We start from the raw sequence: 25,152 nt of genomic DNA on the forward strand, positions 1-25,152 counted from the left end.
AGGAAACCAAAGTTTCTAGCAGTGGACAAGAGAAAAACAGACTGACAACACAGCAATCCCAATTGTCAAATACTTAGGGTCAGGCCAGGCCCAGCCTCAAATCAAGGGTATACAATGTCAGTATGTCAGACACATAACTTATGTGGATTCAGCTATCATTAACTGATGAGGGAGGGAGCAAAGCAGAAACTAAAATTGTGATTTCATCCTGCAATTAAATAGGCAGTAAAACAATAGAAAAAATATAGTGAGTTCAATTGAGTTTGAACTCTACTCAAGAAGCAGTTTCACAGGGAAACTGTGAGGCGGGAGAGGTAATCCCATAGTTTGAAATCTCACTGTGTAGAGTGCAATTCTAATGTTTACTGACAGATGTTTTTCATACAAGATATAAATGCAAGCCAACTTTTTCATCTGGGGTTTAACTGTAAAAAGGATCAATGATAACTGACTATAAGTGATTTTCTATTTTTATCTCAAATGATGACTTTACAACCTAGCTCTCCATGTGAGATATGAGTTCATAACAGTATAGTTCATAAATGCCTGGTGAGTTACTGTGTGTGCATTACAATAAAGGACTGACCTGATTCCCGACTACTCATGCACTCTCAAGCACCAGGCTTCAGCTTCTGGCTGAGGGAGGTAATATAATACAAACCTAAAAGTATTGGAAATACGCTGGGCTTGACCCTTTAGTCAGGTCAAAACAACATGCTCTCTTCCTGTTCCTCATAAGAAGGTGCAGAAGATGAGAGGACTGCTTTTAAGCTGTGGGTGTTGAATCCTGGGAGGGTATCCAGACTTTACCAACTCTTAGCAGCACAAAAAAGTCTGTGGAACTATTTTCTTATGTCCCCTTGGTAAAATGACACCAAAGTCATAATAAAATCAAATTCCAAGTTAGGGGTAAAACTGAATAGAAGCAAAACAAGTCTCTCAAGAGGAACAGTCAGTTGGCTAGCCTGAATAAGTTAAAGGGGGGTGGGGAAGGTCTGCTGAATAGAAGGTCATATTTTATAATTAGGTACCCCTCTCCCAAAATATATGCCTGACTAACTCCTCCTAACCTCAAACCATGCAATATATTAAGCTATGTGTTTTAGTAAAACCCCAACAGTCCTTTTATTAATTTAACGTAGCTTTGTCTCAATTATAATTCTAACTCCTTTCAATCCTTTTTGCTTTTATAGATTTAGATTTAGTGACTTTTCTTAAAAAAACTTCTCGTACTCAAGGATTGATTTTATTTATTTTATTTTTGAGAGGGAGTCTCGCTCTGTCACCCAGGCTGGAGTGTAATGGCACAATCTAGGCTCATTGCAACCTCCACCCTCCGGGTTCAAGTGGTTCTCCTGCCTTAGCCTCCTGAGTAGCTGGGATTACAGATGCTCGCCACCATGCTTGGCTAAGTTTTGTATATGTAGTAGAGATGGGGGTTCATCATGTTGGCCCAGCTGGTCTCAAACTCCTAACCTCAAACAATGCACCCACTTTGACCTCCCAAAGTGCTGGGATTTCATGACTTTTTACAAACAGTTCAACTGATCTCTTCTTTATAGAGACATCCCTTAATAGCGACAGGACATAAAACAAGCTACCTGAAGAACATAAATATCTACAGAAGAACGTAACATGGAGATTCATTATGGATGTGAAAAATGATACTCTTGGTCAACACTTTAAAAAAAATATCAACACAGTACATTTTAACCTTGAATAGAAATGTCTCAGAAAACTGGAGAGGAGATAATCCTTCCCTATCCTTTTTTAACTCGTTCGAAAAACTATAAAGCGGGGATGAATATTTTACTCTTTTTAAAACATGACATAACTTTAAGGGCATGGAAAAATGGTTCACGGTGTAATATTAAGAAAAAAGTAAGGTCAGGCGTGGTGGCTTACACTTGTAATTCCCAACATTTGGGAGGCCGAGGTGGGTAGATCACCTGAGGTCAGGAGTTTGAGACCAGCCTGACCAGCTACTAAAAATACAAAAATTAGCTGGACGTCGTGGCACACACCTGTAGTTCCAGCTACTTGGGATGCTGAGGCATGAGAATTGCTTGAGATAGAGGTTGCAGTGAGTTGAGATTGAGCCACTGCACTCCGGCCTGAGTGACAGAGTGGAACTTTTTTCAAAAAAAAAGGAAAAAGATGTAAAATTACGTGTATGTGTGTGTTTGTGTTATGATCCTAATTTGTTAAAAATGCATGCACACAATGAAGTACTACTTCAAATCCATTAGGATGGCTATTAAAAAACAGAATAATAAGCCGGAGGCGGGGGCTCACGCCTGTAATCCCAGCACTTTGGGAGGCTGAGGTGGGCGGATCATGAGGTCAGGAGATCGAGACTATCCTGGCTAACACGGTGAAACCCGGTCTCTACAAAAATACAAAAAATTAGCTGGGCGTAGTGGTGCGTGCCTGTAGTCCCAGCTACTCGGAGGCTGAGGCAGGAGAATGGCGTGAACCCGGGAGGCGGAGCTTGCAGTGAGCGCCAATGTACTCTAGCCTGGGCGACAAAGCGAGACTCCGTCTCAAAAAAAAAATAAAAAAAAAAAAAAACAAAAAACACAACTATTGGCATGGATGTGGAGAAACTGAAAGCTTCGTGCGTTCCTGATGGGAATGTAAAATGATGTAGCTGCTGTGGAAAACAGTGTGGTGGTTCCTCAAAAAACTAAATGTAGAATTACTGTTTGATCCAGCAATTCCACCTCTAGGTATACACACTAAAAAGCTGGCTGGGCGCGGTGGCTCATGCCTGTAATCCCAGCACTTTGGGAGGCCAAGGCAGGTGGATCACGAGGTCAGGAGTTTGAGACCAGCCTGGTCAGTACGGTGAAACCCCATCTCTACTAAAAACACAATAATTAGCTGGGCATGGTGGCACGTGCCTGTAGTCCCAGCTACTTGGGAGGCTGAGGCAGGAGAATCGCATGAACCCAGGAGGTGAAGGTTGCAGTGAGCTGAGATTGCACCACTGCACTCTAGCCCGGGCAACAGAGTGATACTCCATCTCAAAAAAAAAAAAAAAAAAAAAAAAAGAATTAACAGATCTTTTAATCAAATAGATATTTGCACATCCTTGTTCAAATGCACAGCAGCATTATTCACAATAGACAAAGTGTCTATCAGCAGATGAATAACAAATGAATAACAAATGTGGTATATACATACAATGGAGTATTACTCAGCCTTAAAAAAAATTCTGATACATGCTACAACATAGATGAACCTGGAAGACATTATGCCAGTCAAAAAAGCCAGACACAGAAGGACAAATGTTGCATGATTCTACTTATGTAAGGTACCTAGAATAGTCAAATACACAGGACAGAAAGTAGAACAGTAGTTACCAGAAGCTGTGGGAAACAGAAGCTATTGTTTAATGGGTATAGTGTTTCAGTATGAGATGATGAAAAAGTTCTGCAGGGATGGCTAATGGGTACAAAAATATAGTTAGATAGAACTGAGTAAGATCTAGTTGACATCACAACAGGGTGACTACAGTCAACAATATTTATTGTACATTTAAAAGTAACTAAAAGAGTATATGGACTGTCTGCAACACAAAGAATGATAAATGCTTGAGGTGATGGATACTCCAATACTGTCTACCCTGATGTGATCATTATGCATTGTATACCTGCATCAAAATACCTTCTGTACCTTAAAAACATATACACCCACTATGAATCCCAAAACTTTTTAAAAAAAGTTCTGCTGGTTGCACAACAACATTAATGTACTTAATGGCACAGAGCTGTACCTTTAAACATGGTTAAAATAAATTTTATCTTATATATATATATTTCACCACAATAAAAACTTTAATGCAAGTTTTTATGTATGTATGTATATATGTGTATGAAGGAAATAAACCTAAATTAATAGTAGTTATATTTGGGTGGTAGAATTATAGGTAATATTTATTTTATTTTTTATACAACTTGAGTCTTTTACAAACTTCCTACAATGAAAAATTAATGAAAACCAAGGAACTTTTTTTGTTGTTTTGAGACAGGGTCTCACTGCTGCCGAGGTGCGATCACAGCTCACAACCTCTGTCTCCCGGGTTCAAGCGATTCTCCCATCTCAGTCTCCCAAGTAGCTGAGAATACAGGCACGTGCTTCCATGCCTGGCTAATTTTTTGTATTTTTTATAGAGATGGGCTCTTGCCATGTTGCCCAAGCTGGTCTTGAACTCCAGGGCTCACGCACTCCACCGTGCCCACTCCAAGAAACATTCATTTAAAAAATAAATATAGCATGTCACTGAACACTATGGAGTGTTATCCACCTTAGTGTAGAGATTCATCGTCCAGAGAATCTTTGGGGGAAGGAAGAGGGAACTGCTGGTCTCACATGCAGGGGTGGAGTTGCACAACATCCTTACCCAATCCCACTTCTCACTGGAAACCTTCTTAGGTACTCTTACAGGAGCATAATGGTAGAATCTATGCACTGGCTAAGACACTTTTCAGTGGACTCAGAGAAAAATATTAGTGCTAAAAGCATAGAGACTTTTGGCTAGAAGATTAATTTGAAACAGAATAGAGCATCTTTGTCAACCATATATCTTTCCTTTCCCTATAAGCCTAGCATGTCACAGGTTTAAAAAGAGTATCACAAAATTAAAAATTAAAAATTAGAAAGACATTCTGAATCCTTGAAGTCATTTTCTAATGATACAGATAGAATTATTCAAAGAAAAGGAAGGAAGGATATCATGCTTTCCTTTACTTGAATAATTAAAACTAGGTGCTATAATTTGCCTAAGGAATGTTCATGAAAATTTTTTAAAATTTCAGAACACTGTTTCATGAGAATATACAGTATTATTTCCCTTCAAGACTCTTCTATGTGAAGAAATACAAGATTATACACATAAATTAAATTAGTCTTCATATTTCAAAGTGCTCTCTCCCCTAGAAACAGAAACAGAAGTGACAGTCAGTTATCCTAGATAGTAAAACAGGGAAAACTCCCTGCTGTCCTGTGCTGCCATCACAGAAACCGCAATGCACTATCCCAACTCAGGCTGTTACCATCTCCTACCTAGAACTAGTAAAGAGTCTGTTTTCTTACCTCTGATTCTGCTGTGCTGCCCACAATCTATCTTGCAAGGCTACATCCAGATTAATCTCCCTCAAGTACCACTTTGACTGCACCACTCAGCAGTTCAAAATCCTTCATGAGAAACTTCTTTCTTATTGTATTATATGAAGTAAAACTCCTTGCCCTGGCACTTAAGGCTCTCCAAAATTTGGCCTAAATACAAATTACATGTTCAATTTATAGCAGAGCTATTTGCTCTTCACTAGAAATGTATGGTCTTTTCTGCCTCTATTGTCTCTGTCTGGGATAATTCTGATTGTAGACCAAACAGGTATCCATCGAAAATCTACCGAATGAATGTTGAGCCCTGAGCACGTTAATTTTGTGGTTCACTAATAGAGAGCTTGAAAGTCTCTGCTATCTGTCAGAAATTAACCATTGAACGGCTCGAATTTCTAAATCCTAAACAAAATCATTATCTGAGACACACTGGAACGACAAAATTTTTGTTTATAATTTTTTGAGATGGAGTTTTACTCTTTCACCCAGGCTGGGGTGCAGTGGCGCGATCTCAGCTCACTGCAACCTCTGTCCCAGGGTTCAAATGATTCTCCTGCTTCAGCCTCCTGAGTAGCTGGGATTATAGGTGCCTGCCACCACATCTGACTAATTTTTCTTTTTTTCTTTTTTTTTTTCTTTTTTGAGACGGAGTTACATTCTTGCTGCCCAGGCTGGAGTGCAGTGGCGCGATCTCGGCTCACTTCAATCTTCACCTCCTGGGTTCAACGGTCCTCCTGCCTTAGTCTCCTGAGTAGCTGGAATTACAGGCATGCACCACCACGCCTAGCTAATTTTTGTGTTTTTTGTAGAGACGGGGTTTCGCCATATTGGCCAGGCTGGTCTCCAACTCCTGACCTCAGGTGATCCACCCGCCTTGGCCTACCAAAGTGCTGCGATTAGAGGCACAAGCCACCGCGCCCGGCCTAATTTTTGTATTTTTAGTAGAGACAGAGTTTCGCCACATTGGCCAGGCTGGTCTCAACTTCTGACCTCAGGTGATCCACCTGCCTTGGCATCCCAAAATGGCAGGATTACAAGCATGAGCTACCGCGCCCAGCCTCGCCTCGGCATCCCAAAGTGGCAGGATTACAAGCATGAGCTACTGCACCCAGCCTCATTTATAATTATTTGTATAACCTAAGCAAAACTTTTAGGAAATTTAAAAAGAAAATAAAATAAAGTTGTCAGTAGATTAAAATACAGCAGACTACTATAAGATAAAGTTGTCAGTAGATTAAAATATAGCAGACTACTAACGTTCAAGAGGTAACAAAGCAGACAGGCATACTGCATGCTCAACACTGAAAAGTTGTCTGGCTTCTTCTTCCTTTTAGTCACTCTGTTTCTCAGCCAGGTTAGAAAGTTCTGTTACTTTGTATATAAACAAAGACTAATCTCAAGGCCAAATGCCCTTCTGCTTAAGGAGAAAAAGAATACCTATAAAAATATTTAATTTAGATTATAAAGTAACAAATGCCTCAAACAAAAATCATCTGGATGATTTCTGAAATTGCAATGGTGATAGTTTTCTATCATTTACACCAGGACTAAACTACCTGGTACAGAAGAATGAACATGGGCTTTGAAGATAGGGAACCTGGTTTGTATCTCAACTTGGAGACTATCACTGTGCAGTCCTGAAACATAACTCCTAAGAAACTCAGTCTTCTCATCTGTAATTTTTAATGCAATAATTGTTACTACTTCTCAAGGTTGTAAGACTTAAATAAGAAAACATATAACAAGTGCTAGAACATGTCCAATATGAACTCAATAAATGTTTATTCCCTTCACTACTTCCCTGTACCACTTTTTAAGTGGGGATTTACTCCAACCCATGCTACCTCTTTCACTCAAGAATTCTGATTCTTACCCAACTACGGAGAAAGGATACTATCTTCAGTCACCTAGGTTATAAAAGGTAATTTTTGGAACTCCACAAATGAATTAGCATTCCTCTCTAAAATATCAAACTATTGATGTATCTGCAGTGTATTACTGGAATCTTATTTGTGTAGTTAAGGATGATGAATATAGTGTGTGTGTGTGTAAGTTTTGGTACTCTGGACTTTAATATTATACAGTCATGTATCACTTAGTAATGAGTATGCATTCTGAGAAATACATCATTAAGTGAGTTCATCGTCATGTGAACATCACAGAGTGCACTTACACAAACCTAAATGGTAGAGCCCACCACACACCTAGGCTGTATGATATAGCCTATTACTTCTAGGGTACAAACCTGTACATCATGTTACTGTACTAAACACAATACTGTAGGCAACTGTAACACCATGGTATTTGTGTTCTAAACATAGAAAAGGTACAGTAAAAGTATGGTATAAAAGATTTAAAACATGGTATACCTGTATAGGGCACTCACCACAAATGAGCCTTAGAAGGCTGGAAGATGCACTGGGTGAGTTGTGAGTGAAGGTAAAAGCCTAGGACATTACTATACACTACTGTCGATTTTATAAACACTACATTTAGGCTACACTAAATTTATTTAAAATTATTTTATTACCTTAGCTTGCTGTAACTTTTTTACTTTATAAACTTTTAAATATTTTAACTTTTTGACTCTTTTGTAATAACACCATAAAACACAAATATTATATAGCTGTACAAAAATATGCTCTATTTTAAAAATTTATTTATGGCCAGATGCAGTGGCTCAAGCCTATAATCCCAGCACTTTGGGAGGCTGAGGCAGGAGGGTCGCTTGAGGTCAGGAGTTTGAAACCAGCCTGGCCAACATGGTGAAAACCTGTCTCTACCAAAAATACAAAAATTAGCTGGGCTTGGTGGTGCACACCTGTAATCCCAACTACTCGGGAGGCTGAGATAGGAGAATCACTTGAACCCGGGAGACAGAGGTTGCAGTGAGCTGAGATCATGCCATTTATATATATATATATATATATATACACACATACATATATGCATATATATACATATAATTTTTTTACTTTTGAAATTTTTGTTAAAAACTAAGACACAAAAACATGCATTATCCTAGGCCTACACAGGGTCAGGATCCTCAGTATCACTGTCTTCCACCTCCACATCTTGTCCCATTGGAAAGTCTTCAGGGGCATTGAAACACAGCGGTCATATTCTATGATAACAAGGTCTTCTTCTGGAATAATTCCTAAAGGACCTGCCAGAGGCTGTTTAGCAGTTAACTTAAAAAAAAAAAAAAAAAACTAGTAGAAATACATTCTAAAATAATGATTAAAAGTATAGTAAATATATAACCTGTAATAGTTGTTTATTATCACTATCAAGTATTATATACTGTACATAATTTTATGTATTATACTCTTCTGAGTGGCAGGCAGCACAGGTTTGTTTACCCCAGCAACACTATAAAGACATGAGTAGGCCGGGCGCGGTGGCTCACGCCTGTAATCCCAGCCCTTTGGGAGGCCGAGGCGGGCAGATCACGACGTCAGGAGATCGAGACCAGCCTGGCTAACATGGTGAAACCCCATCTCTACTAAAAAAATACAAAAAAATCAGCCGGGCGTGGTGGCGGGCGCCTGTAGTCCCAGTTACTTGGGAGGCTGAGGCAGGAGAATGGTGTGAACCCGGGAGGCGGAGCTTGCAGTGAGCGGAGATTGCGCCACTGCACTCCAGCTTGGACAAAAGAGTGAAACTCTGACTCAAAAAAACAAAACAAAACATGAATAATACATGTTGCACTACAACAGTGTATCAGCTAAGACATCACTAGGCTATAGAAAATGTTCAGCTCCATTATAATCTTATGGGATAACCATTATATACGTGGTCTGTCACTGACTGAAACTTTATTAGGCAGCATATGACTGTACATCAAAGGAGGAAGATGTGTGTATAATTCTGGGATCAACTCTCTTTCCTTAAGACTTTAAAAGTAGTAATATCTGACCGGATGCGGTGGCTCACACCTGTAATCCCAGCACTTTGGGAGGCTGAGGTGGGCTATCACCTGAGGTCAGTAGTTCGAGACCAGTCTGGCCAACATGGTGAAACCCATCTCTACCAAAAATACAAAAATTAGCTGGGCATGGTGTCTTGTGCCTGTAGTCCCAGCTACTTGGGAGGCTGAGGCAGGAGAATCATTTGAACCCAGGAGGTGGAGGCTGCAGTGAGCCGAGATCACGCCACTGCACTCCAGCCTAGGCAACAGAATGAGACTGGGTCTTAAAGAAAAGAAAAGAAAACAAAACAACAACAATAACAAAAAACTCAATCAAGGCCAGGCTCAGTGGCTCACACCTGTAATCCCAGCACTTTGGGAGGCCGAAGTGGGTGGATTACTTGAGGTCAAGAGTTTGAGACCAGCCTGGCCAACATAATGAAACCCTGTCTCTATTAAAAATACAAAAATTAGCCAGGTGTGGTGCTGCATGTCTGTTATCCCAGCTACCTGGGAGGCTGAGGCAGGAGAATCACTTGAACCCGGAAGGCAGAGGTTGCAGTGACCCGAGATTGTACCACTGCACTACAGCCTGGGTGACAGAGCGAGACTCTGTCTGTCTCTCTCTCTCTCACACACACACACACACCAAAAAAACAAACCCAAACCTCAGTCAACACCTCACATTACCCAGTTTACAAACAGTTAGAAATAATACCCCTCCATCCACCCATCTGTTCATAAACAAAGGAGTGGGCCAAACCAAATCCCTTTCAAGCGCAGACCTGTTCTTTGGGACGCAGGCAGCTCACTGGCAGCAGGCAGTGTACCTGTTGTTCCAGGAGGCAGTGCATAAGCTGAAGATGATGGTGGAGCTCCTGGTCCGCCATGCTGGAAGGATGCTCCAGAGGAAGGGGGAGGAGGGAAAGAAGTAGCAGGGCTGGAGGTAGGTGAAGAGGCCTGGTGCTGTGCTGCGTACAGCTGAGACTGCCCAGAATAGGAAGAAGCAGAAGATATGTAAGGGGTGTTAGGGTAAGCATTTGAAGTAGGAGGAGCAACAGGCTGCTGAGGTCGATACATTGCTGACCCCCCTGTTCCGAAGGGATACGGCTGGGCTGGTTGATAAGCTACACCAAGGAGAAGAAACAGAAATTTCAATTAGTTACAAGTTTATTCAGATAGTAGCAGAAAACTAAAAAGTTACCTCAGTCTATAGAAATGATTTTAATCAAAATAAGTTATAATCCCAAATTAAAAATTTACACTGTTATATTTTTGAGGCTCAAATGCCCCAAATACGCTTAAATTCAATAGATTCAGTACTTGAAAAATGCCATCCCCAAACTGCTGCTGGTTATGAAAATCTTTGAATCATCAGACCAAGAACTTCAAGACTGACCCTTTTCTGAGACTTTTCTTGATCCTGTGAAAAGACTACAGTGACCACCAGATGGAACCAGGGAGGAATTATATCTTCTAAGCACCCCACTTTACAGACAAAGTTACATGGAGTTTGGTGGCAGCTCCAGACCTTCCTCCCAGTAAGAACTGTAGGGTGAACACTATTGTTATGCATCAAATATCTTCTCCAACATCCAGTTAAATCACCAGCTACTGAAATTTTGAGTTTGAGCACAGTTCCAGATTAACAGCCAACTCTAAGATCCCTAACAAAATTTTACATACAGTATGAAGATGGTTAGTAAACAATCAGGCAAGGCAGCCAACTCATGCTTTAATGCAAAGACCTAAACCCAGATTAGGGAGTTGTGGACTTTTTTTTTTCTTTGAGACAGGGTCTTGCTCTGTCACCCAAACTGGAGTGCAATGGTGTAATCGTAGCTCACTGTACTCTCGAACTCCTGTGCTCAAGGGATTCTCCTGCCTCAGCCTCCTGAGCAGCTGGGACTACAGGCTATAGGTGCCACAACACCCAGCTAATTTTTACATTTTTTTTTGGTAGAGATGGGGTCTTCCTTTGTTCCCCAAGCTGGGCTCACTCTTCACCTCAAGCAATCCTCCTGCCTCAGCCTCCCAAAGTGCTGGGATTGCAGGCATGAGCCATTATGCTTGGCTTAGGGAGATATAAATATAAATACCATGACATTCTTTGTGACCAAGGGTAGGTATGAACCTCAACAGAGTGAATCTAGTGAAAGTGTATCTGTTCCTTATCTACTCTAAAGACAGCTTTCACTCTAAACGTTTGAGTGAAAAGGTTGTATCAAATTCATATTTATGTTGAGTAATAACATCCATTTTAGCACAGAACACACTCATTAAATCTTCCCCTTTGAGAATTTTATTTTTTTGCGCTTAAATTTTCAAACAATGCCAATATTTCACTTTCCATGTATAATTATTTTGTTTTAAAAATGCCACTAATAGATACGTCATTACACATTTGTTAAAATCCACAGAATGTACAACACTGAGAGTGTAAACTGTGAACTTTGGGTGTTAATGAGACACTGATGTAGGCTCACTGATTGTAACAAATACACACTGTGGCACAGGACCTCAATAGTGGGAGCACTCTGTACTTTCTGCTCAATTTTGTTGTGAACCTAAGACTGCTCTAAAATACAAAGTCTATTAAATAAATAAAATGGAAAAACAGTAACAACAAATGCCCCTTGAAACCATTTTTCTAAAAATAATTTGTGTCACCTTGCCTGAAGAAAAAGAATACATATTAAATAATTTCTAAAATTCTGTTTCTTTGTATTAAAATGGGACACTTGATTCTCTTTAACAAGTCTTAGTAATAGCTGAGGAACAGGAATCAACTACTCTGAACAGAGTGACAAAGAAGCTACTTCCTAGCATGGTGATTCAGGCCACCTCCTAAAAAAACACGTTTTTTTTTTGCAGCAGGGACTCAGGAATCCTATGCAGAATGGTTCTTCCTTATTGATTTAACAATGACTTTGGGGCTTCAAAGTAAAGTTACTACATTGGATCATAAATACTGCTCTGAAAGGACTTTGGGGTCACACTACTTACGCTGTGGCTGTGGATAAGGTGGTACCTGGGTGTGCATATGACCTGGAGATGTGGGAAGCTGACCAGCAGCATTTGGATTAACATTTCCATGCATTATGAAACCTGGAGGTGGAGGATTTTCTCCCTAGGAAACAAGAACATGGTAAGAAGGCGGATTACAAGTAGAACCAGGAACTTCACCAGATGGAATTATAATCTCTGAAATGGAATTCTATGTTTATTTAAAAAAACAAAACAAAACAAAAAAAAACTTTATTGCATAAGAAACATTGCATTTTGCATATTCTATCTTCCTCAGAAAAGCACATTTTCTGAGCAGCACATTTTGAATGATTAAAGATCAGACAGATCCAAAGTAATAATTGCAATGAATGGCAAAAGATGCTAACAGCCTTTAAAAATATTTATGAAATGTCACCAGGATTTTCCATCTCTACTAATTTCCATCCACTACTCCACTCTGTAAATATAAGTACAAATGCCATAAAGGGATCTTTTGTTTCTCTTCAATTTCTGCAATGCTAAAAAAGGAAAAAGAAAAAAGAAAAAAAGTCTTCAGTAAAATCAGATTTAAACCACTGCCAAAACCTTGGTTGGTGTTTTTGTAGTTCAAGTCAATTTAGAACTGCAAAAGAAGGAGAGGAAGGATAAGGAAATAAATTAATTATATTAAAAACTGCTTCTTGCATCCTAAAAGCATTAAAATGCAATGAGCAGGCAGATGGATGGGGAGTGGGGGTGAAACAGCTTGAGGAAGGTGAGTACAGAACATATAACTATGTATATTTAGGTGAGCAGAATTCTGCTCAAAGAGGAATAATGAAGGATATACCTGTGTGTCAGAGGGAGAGGCTGCAGGTGGATGGCTGGGAAGGGCAGTAGGAGTTTTGTTACTCCAGGTAGTGACAGTAGGGGCAATTCTAACCTGAATTGAACAAAGAAATACCAATCACAGAAAATAAAAAATGAAAACGTTAAAAGAAGAAAAAACCCCCAAAAGGTATTAATAGCCAGATGCAAAGCAAAAGATAAGATTGGCAAGATAACATACATTAGTCAGGCAACTGCTTTCAAGGTAGCTGGAATGCCCAAAAAAACAAAACAACAACAAAAACCACACAATCACAATGAAACAGGGAGAGGAAGGCAGCAGAAAAATCAATATGAAAACCTACGTCAAAGCACAAGAATAATGCCATTCAAGTGTCAAGTATAAGTGGGGAAAGTGAGGCTTTGTAAGTAGAGAAGGAAAAAAGACATTCCAGAAAAAAAACATAATTGAGTAAAAAAGTGATTTTTTTTGGAAGCATTAATAGTATTCATGCTACTACTAATCTATAAACACATTGGTATAAGCTCTCTTTTCTGGATTTCATTTCAGCCACAAAAATCATATTAGTCCAATATGAAGCTTAAAAATCATACAATCAGAGTATTAAAACTGAATATTAAAGATCATCCAGTCTAATCCCCACCCTTTATCGCTGACAAAACCAAGGTCCAGAGAAGGGAAGAGACCTACAACTCAATGGTGATTCCAGGTCGCCTGATTTCCAGGCCAGTGTTTTCTATACTTCACTACGTTGCTTGCCATAGAGGCCACTGGGTTTTTCTTTGTTTGTTTGTTTTTGAGATGGAGTCTGGCTCTGTCGCCCAAGCTGAAGTGCAGTGGCACAGTCTTGTATCACTGCAAGCTCCGCCTTCCGGGTTCACGCCATTCTCCTGCCTCAGCCTCCTGAGTAGCTGGGACTACAGGCGCCTGCCACCATGCCCAGCTAACTTTTAATATTTTTAGTAGAGACGGGGTTTCACTGTGTTAGCCAGGCTGGTCTCAATCTCCTGACCTCGTGATCCGCCCACCTTGGCCTCCCAAAGGGCTGGGATTACAGGCGTGAGCCACCACGCCGGGCCTATTTGTTTTTTTGAGCCATCAAAATCCTTTTTGTCAAGTAAATCTTTGCAGAAACTCCAAAACATTAAAAAAAAAAAAAAAAATTAATACAATTGACTCTTGAACAACATGGGTTTCAACTACGTGGGTCCACTTAGATATGAATTTTTTTCAACAGAAGTTACACTGAGTGTGCCTGACTCTCTTGCCTCCCCTTCCACCTCCTCCACCTTTTCTCCCTCTACCATCCCTGAGACAGCAAGACCAACCCCTCCTCTTCAGCATACTCAATGTGATGACAAGAAGGAAGACCACTTCCACTTAATGATGAATATTAATGCTGAATAATAAATATATTTTCTCTTCCTTATGATTTTCTTAATAACATTTTCTTTTTTCTAGCTTACTTCATTGTTTTTGTTTGTTTCGAGACAGAGTTTTTTGCTCTTGTTACTTAGGCTGAAGTGCAATGGTGCGATCTCAGCTCATAACCTCCACCTCCTGGGTTCAAGCAATTCTCCTGCCTCAGCCTTCTGAGTAGCTGGGATTACAGGCATGCGCCACCATGCCAGCTAATTTTTTGTATTTTTAGTAGAGACGGGGTTTCATCATGTTGGCCAGGCTGGTCTCGAACTCCTGACCTCGGGGAATCCACCTGCCTCAGCCTCCTAAAGTGTAGGGATTACAGGCGTGAGCCACCGCACCCAGCCTGCTTATTTCACTGTTAAGAATACAGTACATAATAAATACAACATATAAAATGTGTGTTAATGGACTGTTCATGTTATCAGCAAGGCTTCCAGTCAACGGCAGGCTAATTTTAGGGGTTAAGTTCTGGGGAGTGAAGTCATGGATTTTCAACTGCACGCAGGGTCGGTACCCCTAACCCACATGGTTCAAGGGTCAACTGTAAAGGTTAAGCTGCGCTGCTCAAAGTGGAAGTGGAACTCCCACTGATCTGGCCTCCCTCTCCTCCCTTTGACCCTGCCTGTTAACACTGCATTAAAACCACAAGCTACTGTCCTCATTCATTCAGTATATCATAAGCTTTAATCAAGAAAATCACTGCTTTATTTATGATTCACTTTGTCTTTTCTTATAACATTGGTAAATCAAAGTATAACAAATCTTTCAATGTTTTTATCTTTTTCCAGAAAGATAAAGCTAAGGACATAAAGAGCAAATATTCTCTTTTCCTAATGTAGAGCTTGCCTTGCTTCAGTACCATGACAGGTAGTTTGGTTTAACAAGATGCTTGGGAGTTCTAATCCCAACTTGGCCGGTAACCAGTCATGCAATGCTGAGAAATTCAAGCTCTGTGTCTTCAATTCTGGTAGGCTGCTTGACATCTCTGCTTCTCAGTTTTCCCAGCCATCATCTGTTCTGCCCTACCTATGTTATAGACTTTCTAAGTCTAGTGCAATCTCCATGAGCGGGGGGAATTCAGTCTATTTTGTTCATAAATATACTCCCATAGCAGCTAGAGCAATGCCAGGTACTCATGGCAGGGTCTCAAAAAAAAAAATTTGTCAAATTAATGAAAAAAGTCAAAATAGAGAGTATTCTAGATAGTTAACAGTTATATTCAAATGTAATCTATCCTGATTAAGCACCAATCAAAAACATAACAGACAAAAGGACATTAATTTTTTTGTTTTTCAAGATTTTATGTTTACTTTTGCTATAACAAAATGTAAAAAGACTCCATCAATCCTATCAGCAATTTGTTCTGTTTTAAAACAGGCAGAGTACCTGTTAACTTTGCTATCAATCAAGACCATTTATTACCTATGGAAAAAATATTCTTCATTTAAGTATACGAAGGTTATCTGCTGGTCTGGAAATATGGAAGTTTCCACGTGAAATAGTAAAAGATATTAAGAAGCCACATTTTATGACACCAAACATTTGGTAATTTAAATAAAATTATTAGTTCTTTTCACATTCCACATAATCTAAAACTTCACATACTTTTGATCATTCATTTTTCTCTAATATCTAAAGTGTCCAAAAAAAAAAAAAAATCTGTATTCTGGATATACTTTATTGTGCAAATACAGAATACACTAAGCCTAAACCTATACTAATGATTAAAAATACTCAAAAAATACTATCTCCTAAAAATACTTTATAAAACAACCATATCACCAAGATTGTTCCTGTTACTTTACAGCTTGTTAGATGACTCAAATAGAAGTTTCAGTAACAGATACACATGTGTAAGTAAACTTTGAGTGACAGAGAAATAGAACAAATCTCCATAGAGAGCTTAAAATCAATTTATATCTAAAATACAATCTCTTTGACCAAATGAGAGAGATGATTTCAAAAAGTAGATCATAAATACAACTTCAAGAATCTAGAAAACAGATCTATTATAACAATATATTGTCTAGTTTTACCATATCAGAGAAGGTCTCCTGCTGAACAAATGAAAACCACCAATTTGAAGAGAAATACAAAAGTGTTCCTACTTCATCTGGATGATATCACTCACATGGGGATAATATTGTTGAGTTTGAACTCTCGGCATCTGGTGGTGGCCAACTGGTCCAGGCCTGCCCTTGGGCAGCTGCTGTTTCTCATATGGAATTTTAGGTGATTCATGTCCTGCTACAGGCTCTCCTTGTGCTCTACAAAGTCTGTCACGAAGCTGCACGATATTTGGCTAAAAAGGAATGGAAAAACAGCAGACTGTTAGAGTTCACCCAGATATGTGACAGCATGTTAATCTTCTTAATCAGATTATTCATCAAGATAACCCTTTTTGTTCATAATGCTGGGTATTATACAATAGACTCTGACACACAGATTTGACATTGCGCTTTCTACTACTCAAGACTGGCACCAAAGGTCCATGACATACAGTGCAACTTGTAATTTAACGGAGGCAGAGATTTGAATTATACCTACCTCATGGTTACATGCAAGACCAGTATCACTTATCACTAGTACTCTTTTGATGTTTTTTTGTGGTTACCTAATGCTCATAAATCACAAAACTACTTTAAAAACTATAACTAAGGCCAGAGGCGGTGACTCACGCCTGTAATCCCAGCACTTTGGGAGGCTGAGGTGGGAAGATAATGAGGTCAGGAGATCAAGACCATCCTGGCTAACACGGAGAAACCCCGTCTCTACTAAAAACACAAAAAATTAGCTGTGTGTGGTGGCGGGTGCCTGTAGTCCCAGCTACTGGGAAGGCTGAGAATGGAGGCAAGAGAATGGAATGAACCCGGGAGGCGGAGCTTGCAGTGAGCCAAGAACGCGCCACTGCTCCAGTCTGGGTGACAGAGTAAGATTCCGTCTCAAAAAATAAAAAACAACTATAACTAAAAGAGGCCACCAAAGAGAATCAACTACTAAAGATGGTTATTGAAGAAAATGGTGATTTAAGAAAGAGATGAAAATGCTAAAAGAGATTTTTGAAATAAAGAGTAAGATGTGAAATTCAGATCTGTAGCTCATATAGATCTACATGCATAGAGACTTACAAAAGTATGAGGTGATCATATATATGCTCTAAGTATTAACAAATAACAAAAAGGCAATGTGTTAAAATGTTTCAGCAAGATTTTAGTATCTTTAAAAATTACACATTCCTATACATTTGTTAACGGTTTAAAGGGATCATTTAAGTGTTTTAGGCATATTTTATTTGCCTTTTACAGGGGAGAATTATATATTACAATGCTATCACAAAGTTTCAGGACATACTTCCCCCAACAAAAAAGGCAGGGTCTACTGAGATAAATAGGAAATAACATCAAAATTACGCTTTTTGGCCTAAAGAATGTTCTTTAAAGTCCAAAGAAAAGAGCATGAAGAATAATGTATAGAAAATGGATGTGCTTATAAATGGTACTGAAAATGAATTAATCTTAAGCTAGATGAGCTAGGGGTCTTAAGGTAAATTAGTTTTAAGATAAAAATTCTTATAATATATCTCAATATAACTATTTACTTACAACTTTTTACTTACTAAGTAAAAAGTCTTAACAAAATTAGTATGCCAAAGTCACCCTAAAGGAAAAGATTATGTATCATCTATTCTACCTAACATTCCCATCAACAATTCAGAAACGAATGAGACGGATCTTATAGTTAGTGTTTACAAAACCAACTACAGAGTCATACCTCCATGGTCCTGGAGAATACTATGTACTTTTACCCAATGAAATTTATCAATACTTCAATAAAACAGACAAAATACTAAAAACAATTGACTAAAAAAAAAAAAAAAAAAAAAAAAAAAACCAAAAACATAAAAAACAGAATAAAGTGATTAATAAAAAAGTATAGAGACAAGACAGTATCTGCAAGGCTCAAAATCAAGCTCCATCAGACACAAAATGCAGATATATTCTTGTGGAAAAGTTTCCTCAAACCTCACCCGTACTTCTACCTATGTTCCACGACTGGGTTTGGGTTCCCCTTTATTGTGTTCCACAGCACCAATACCCTTATTACAGTACTTATATCACACTTTTGGAATCCCATGTTTACTTGTCCATAGCCAACTTGAGTTTGGAGGCTTCCTAGAGGAAGGATCTTGGCAATCTTATTCACCATTCTATACCCACTTGTTGAATTGAATTGAAACAAGTATCGTTTTGCCCAAGTTTTATTGTGCAATAAATAAGGACAATGTAATTAGTTTCCTCTGCCCTGAATACATAAAAATATACTTGCCCACAGACAGTATCAAACTAAAATGGCATACAGAATGAAGTTCAATACTATCTCGGATGGAACATATGGGATTTAAAAAATGTTAACAGCTCCATTTGTTTGATTAAACATTAACATTTATAGTTTTTTGACATAAAAGATTCCCACAAAGAACTTTGTATGAAGAATTGGCATTTGGCTTTAGAAATAAGTTGGTCTTTTCCCTATTCATTTTCCTAAAATACTATGTCAGTATGAAGGAATCTATCGCACTGCAAGATTATCCTATCTCTCTAACACAGCTTAGATATACCTAAAATGATCCCTGAAGAATTGTCAATAACATTTACCTGCAGTCAGGTTACAGAAATTCAACTGCTCCAAAACATTCCACCAACTAGTATGTTCATGTCTAATGCTAAGTGGTATCTACTGGACTCACCTTACTCAAACATTACAAAAATGGTCAATTCTAATTACCTGGTTGGTGTTGTCAGGAAGAAAAGCCAAGGCTGCAGCAATACTGCCCTGAGCTGCCAACAAATTGGCATACTGACTCATCTTCGCAGCCAAGAGAACTCCTACAGTACTAGTGTCCATGGCTTGAGTGAGTTGCACAGCTTTTCTCAGGATGACAACTTTCTCAATCAGATCCTAAATGAAAAAAAAGAGTAACAAAACAGAAATATCAAGACCATGTATAAGAGGAAAAGATCAAGAGTTACTGAGATTTCTAAAACCCACTAAAAGTATAGTACCTGTTATCATCCCTCTTAGGAAAGTACAGCCACTATTTAAGCAAGTGAAAAGCTAGTAAGGCCTCTTACTTATGGATAGGGTATGATAGGAAGGTTAGCGCCTTTTCCTAAATATCCTTAAGCTACCAGATACTTGTCTAGTGAGCTAAAACAGGCAAATACTCAAAGTGAAAATGACAGGCAGGTGTCTAAAGGTGGAAACTGTGTTCGAGCCTGTATGGGAGGAACTGTGAGTGAAAATATCTGATATGGTTTGGCTGTGTCCCCACCCAAATCTCATCTTGAATTCTAGCTCCCATAATTCCCATGTGTCATGAGAGAAACCCAGTGGGAGGTAATTGAATCATGGGTCAGGTTTTTCCAGCGCTGTTCTCTTGATAGTGATCTGATGGTTTTATAAAGGGCAGTTCCCCTGCACATGCTCTCTTGCCTGCCACCATGTAAGACATGCCTTTGCTCCTCCTTCACCTTGCGCCATGATTGTGAGGCCTCCCCAAACATGTCGAACTGTGAGTTCATTAAACCTCTTTTTCTTTATAAATTACCCAGTCTTGGGTATTTCTTCATTGCAGTATGAAAATGGACCAATATAACATCACACCATCTATCCTAGAAAAATAGTACTACCATGAGGTGACCCGTAGACAGAGGCATGTGATTTCCAAAGGAGTTTACTATTTTAACTCAAAGTTCTCGTGTGCCCTTCAACACCAAATCTTCCCACAATGGGGAGCTATGCTTCTGGTAGAAAGCATAAGGATATCCTACCTTTCTGCCTTTCCTAAGTGCTTAGATCCAAAAGGGTAAAACAAGTGCTTTTCTCTCAGAAGCTCTTAAAAGAAAAACCTTGATTTCCTATCCTTTTTGTTTCAATAGAGTGATCTTTAAAGCAATGACTCTACTGAGAAAAACTCTTTCCAGACAGAGAAATATTATATGGTAAAATTATCATAAGACTCTTTGATTTGGCCGGGCGCGGTAGCTCAAGCCTGTAATCCCAGCACTTTGGGAGGCCGAGACAGGCAGATCACGAGGTCAAGAGATCGAGACCATCCTGGCTAACACAGTGAAACCCCGTCTCTACTAAAAAATACAAAAAACTAGCTGGGCAAGGTGGTGGGCGCCTGTAGTTCCAGCTATTCGGGAGGCTGAGGCAGGAGAATGGCGTAAACCCGGGAGGTGGAGCTTGCAGTGAGCCTAGATCTGGCTACTGCACTCCAGCCTGGGTGACAGAGCGAGACTCCGTCTCAAAAAAAAAAAAAACAAACACAAAAAACAACCAAAAAAAAGACTCTTTGATTTAAATGCTTAGAAAAAAATATCTAATATATAGTTAGTGCCTGAGAATAGTCCCCACATTTTCTACTTCCTCTCTTGCTTGTGTATTGGTGTCACATGGCAGTGGTCCCCAACCTATTTGGCACCAGGGACTGGTTTTGTGGAAGACATTTTTTCCACAGGCCAGCAGGGGGGATGGTTTCGGGATAAAACTGTTCCACCTGGCCTGTTCCATGAGGTATTAGATTCTGATAAGGAGGATACAACCTAGATCCCTCGCATGCACAGACTACATCAGAGTTCGTGCTCCCATGAGAATCTAATGCCACCAATGATGTGAAAGGAGGCAGAGCTCAGGCAATAATGCTCGCTCACCCACCACTCACCTCTTGCTGTGAGTCCAGGTTCCTAAGAGGCCACAGACTGGTACTGGTTTATGGCCTAGGGGTTGGGGACCTCTGTTACATGGGATTCCATTTACCTCTCACTTTCATTTTCCCTTACCCATAAAGATTCTCTATTGGTATTGGGGATGCCTCCTATTCCTTTACCCACATTGCTGCTTTCTTTGCTCATGGCAGACAGAGCCACTGGAAGCAGACAGAGCAGCACACAGAAAAAGACGTAAACCTGAGAGCTGTTTTCAATCCTCCTGCCACCTATTTCCCCCAATAAACTCCCAAATCACAACCATGATTTTACAACAGCTGCAACCCCATTTCCCTATCCTATCATCTCAAACTTTGCTTCTTTAAAGATAGTAATAAATGCATATAATTATACAGCAAAAGAAGTTCTTGAATGTACAGGAGAAATGAACTTACAGATTACAACTTGATGATAAGTAGGGTGAAAGACAACACTAAAAAGGAAGTGTCTTTTGTTTCAAAGATACTACCTGAAGAGACAAAGGGTGGCTTCCATCTTGAGCTTTAGTCCAACATGCAACTAATTTCTCTACATTCCCTGCACAAATATAGCAGAGACATGCTTGAGTCTGCAGGGGGCTATCTCCTTCATTTTCAAGCCTGGTTCCCAAAAGATCTATAAGTAAGAGGAAAATAAAATAAGATTATACCCAAGGTAATCTGTATATGAGGTTGTGAGCAGTTAAATAATATTTTCAGAAGCATGGATTATGCTTCATAACCAATGAATAGCATAGAGAAACAAATCACTCTAAATGCTCAGTAAATATTCATTTGTTAAATGAATGGGAGTGAAAAATTGTATATAATAAATGATTTTACAAAACTATTATCTAACTGTACAACTAATTTTTATTAAATTAGAAAAACAACAAATGGTAACAATATTTGAACAAAAAAACCCTAGAGGCATATTTGGAATAGATTTACCAATGGTAGCTAAGTCTAGTATAAATTACTTATAAAAATGCAGTTATGGCTGGGCGTGGTGGCTCACATCTGTAATTTCAGCACTTTGGGAGGCCAAGGCAGGCAGATCAACAGAGGTCAGGAGTTCAAGACCAGCCTGGCCAACATGGTGAAACCCCATCTCTACGAAAAATGCAAAATTAGCCAGGCATGGTGGTGTGTGCCTATAATCCCAGCTACTTGGGAGGTTGAGGCAGGAGAATCACTTGAACCCAGGGGGCGGAGGCTGCAGTGAGCCAAGATCGCTCCATTGCACTCCAGCCTGGACAACAAGAGCAAAACTCCGTCTCCAAAAAAAGCAGTTAGTACCTTGTAATTTTTATATTCTTATAATTCTTTCAAGGTAGCAAACGGCTATTTGTTTTTATACTAGTAGCCTTAAGCTTTTCTTGCAAATATTTATTCCTCAGCCACCAGTTTAGTCATGGCCTATAATGGTAATTTCTATTCTAACGTTATCATTATTAATTTTACCATAGCTAACATTAAGTGAGAGCTACTTATGGTCTGTTTTATAGATGAATAAACTGAGGCTTAGAAAGTAATTTTTCATAGATCATACAGCTACTACGTAGCAGAGGCAAGATTCCAACTCTAGTCTGTCTGAAACCAAAACCACTAAAAGATTAAAAAAAAAAAAAGAGTAGGTATGAAGATGTATTTAATAAATCTGAGAAAGGCACTGAAATGAGAACTTCTTTTCCTTTTTTGTGATTCGCAGATTTTAAAAAGTTTCTAATAAAATTTGTCATTTAAGTTTATTTACAATATACCCTGCCACATATGTAAATGCAGTTAAATATAAAGCACATCTCTTACCACAAAGGGCTGAAAATTCATCTGGCTTCGCGTAAGTCAACACAGCAGCTAAAGCCTCTCTCCAATTTTTAAGATCACAAGACTCAACAATCTCTTTCCAGTTCTTCATTACCACTGCAGTGATGAGCTTGAGAAAGGAAAACAAAGGAAGAACTAAAAGTCTTTAACATAGCAATAAAAATTAATTCTGGCTAATTAATCGTGTCAACTATTTCATGCCAAATGCAGTAGCAAAATGAAGTATATTTTTGAATCAAATGACATAATAATGGTATTACTGTTCCTCAAGAAACAACAGCAACAACAAAAACAACTGACAGCATATTTCATAAAGTGCTGAGAAGGAAAAACGTAAGATGCTCTCAGAACCTTTAATCGAAAGGTGTGACCTGGTCAGATGGATCAGGAAAAACTGCCCAAGCATGTAGACTTTTGAAACGCGATCTGAAGAACAAGGAATTAACTTCATCAAGAAGGAAAAAGCCTTCTAGGCCAAGGGCACGACAGAGGCAAAGTTCCAGTGAGAAAGGAACATGCAATGAGTGAGGGAGGAACTACAATGTAGCCACTGTGGCTAAAAGACAACAGAGGAGAGAGTGACATGAGATGAGGCTGATGGGACTCAATACTGGTACAACTTTTATGAAAACTAATTTCCATAAAAATTACTTTTTTTATGATGTAGAAATAACATCAAGTAGCCACAAAAAACAACGAGATCATGTCCTTTGCGGGGACATGGATGGAGCTGGAGGCCATTATCCTTAGCAAACTAACACAGGAACAGAAAACCAAATACTGCATGTTCTCACTTATAAGTAAGAGCCAAATAATGAGAACATGTGAACACATGGACGGGAACAACACACACTGGGGCCTACTGGAGGGTGGGAGGAGAGACAGAATCAGAAAAAATAATTAATGGGTCCCAGGCTTAATACCTGGGTGATGAAATAATCTGTACAACAAACCCCCATGACACAAGTTAACTCATAAGTTTGTTAGTTAGATAACAAACCTGCACATGTACCTCTGAACTTAAAATAAAAGTTAAAAAAAAAATTAAGACCCTCTGTGCCAGAAATTCCTCTTCTATGACTACAGTTCAATTTAAATAATCAGAAATTTGTACAAGTCTTTAGGCACAACAAAGGTGTTTATCATTATATAAACAAAGGTGTTTATTTCTATTTGGAAAATACTGGAAACTACCTAAACATAACAAAATAAGGGAAACATTACATCTTCTTACCATAAAATATTATAGAGCAATTAAAAAAAAATTTTTTTTTTTTGAGACAGAGTCTTGCACTGTTGCCTGGGCTGGAGTGCAATGGCGTGACCTCGGCTCACTGAAACCTCTGTCTCCCAGGTTCAAGCGATTCTCCTGCCTCAGCCTCCCTAGCAGCTTGGATTACAGGCGCCCGCCACCACGCCCAGCTAATTTTTGTATTTTTAGTAGAGACAGGGTTTCACCATGTTGGCCAGGCTGGTCTTGAACTCCTGACCTCATGATCTGCCCGCCTTGGCTTCCCAAAGTGCTGGGATTACAGGCATGAGCCACCGCGCCCTGCCACAATTAAAAATTTTAATAAGGCCAGGCACAGTGGCTTACGCCTGTAATCCCAGCACTTTGGGAGGCCGAGGAGGGCAGACCACCTGAGGTCAGGAGTCCGAGACCAGCCTGACCAACATGGTGAAACCCCATCTCTACTAAAAATACAAAAATTATCTAGGCACAGTGGTGGGCGCCTGTAATCCCAGCTACTTGGGAGGCTGAGGCAGGAGAATTGCTTGAACCTGGGAGGTGGAGGCTGCAGTGAGTCAAGATCACACCACTGGACTCTAGCCTGGGTGACAGAGCAAGACACCATCTTTAAAATTAATAATATATAACAAAACAACAAAACTAGAATAATCATGCCAAACTGTCAACAACTATTTCCAGGTCAAGGAATTATGAATGGGTTTTTAAAATTCTTTGCTGTTTTCTGCATTTCAGTTATCTATAATAACAGTGTATTGTTTTTATAATTAGAAAGATAAATACGTTATTGCTTATTTTTAAAATAACATACCCTGGTAATTTTGCTTTGGGATTTTGCAAAGTATTTCTTCTGGGTTCGAGCCAAGAGTTCTTGTCCACCTGCTATGGCCAATATGATGGCATCGGCCATGCGGTTATCATGTAAACAAAGGTCAACAGCACTCTCAAAATTGCCTGTTAGCAAAGCCTGAGTAATTAAACCATCAATGTCTGCAACAAGAAAATAATACATCCAAGTTAAATAGAGT

The 25,152-nt window shown here is 39.2% G+C and overlaps 1 protein-coding gene across 27 annotated transcripts in view; it reads right to left on the bottom strand.

Moving 5' to 3' along the window:
- Positions 1-25,152, bottom strand: part of SEC31A (SEC31 homolog A, COPII coat complex component) — an 81,203-nt gene that overhangs the window by 15,393 nt on the left and 40,658 nt on the right. For 10 of the 27 annotated variants that reach the window (XR_004182788.1, XM_017958721.2, XM_009206833.3 and 7 more), the window contains 8 exons: positions 24,936-25,114; positions 22,858-22,984; positions 21,540-21,685; positions 19,086-19,259; positions 16,432-16,602; positions 12,876-12,968; positions 12,044-12,167; positions 9,823-10,164 (listed from right to left, as the gene is read on the bottom strand). Coding sequence is in view for 26 of the 27 variants with exons in the window: in XM_017958721.2 (XP_017814210.1) it covers positions 9,823-10,164; positions 12,044-12,167; positions 12,876-12,968; positions 16,432-16,602; positions 19,086-19,259; positions 21,540-21,685; positions 22,858-22,984; positions 24,936-25,114 (1,356 nt within the window). In the remaining variant the exon portion in view is untranslated. The remainder of the gene's footprint in view (positions 1-9,822; positions 10,165-12,043; positions 12,168-12,875; positions 12,969-16,431; positions 16,603-19,085; positions 19,260-21,539; positions 21,686-22,857; positions 22,985-24,935; positions 25,115-25,152) is intronic. The other 17 variants (XM_009206839.3, XM_003898690.4, XM_021938459.2 and 14 more) reach the window with 5 other exon arrangements.

The sequence above is a fragment of the Papio anubis genome, chromosome 3, assembly GCF_008728515.1.
Source record: "Papio anubis isolate 15944 chromosome 3, Panubis1.0, whole genome shotgun sequence".
In the NCBI taxonomy this organism is placed as follows: domain Eukaryota; kingdom Metazoa; phylum Chordata; class Mammalia; order Primates; family Cercopithecidae; genus Papio; species Papio anubis.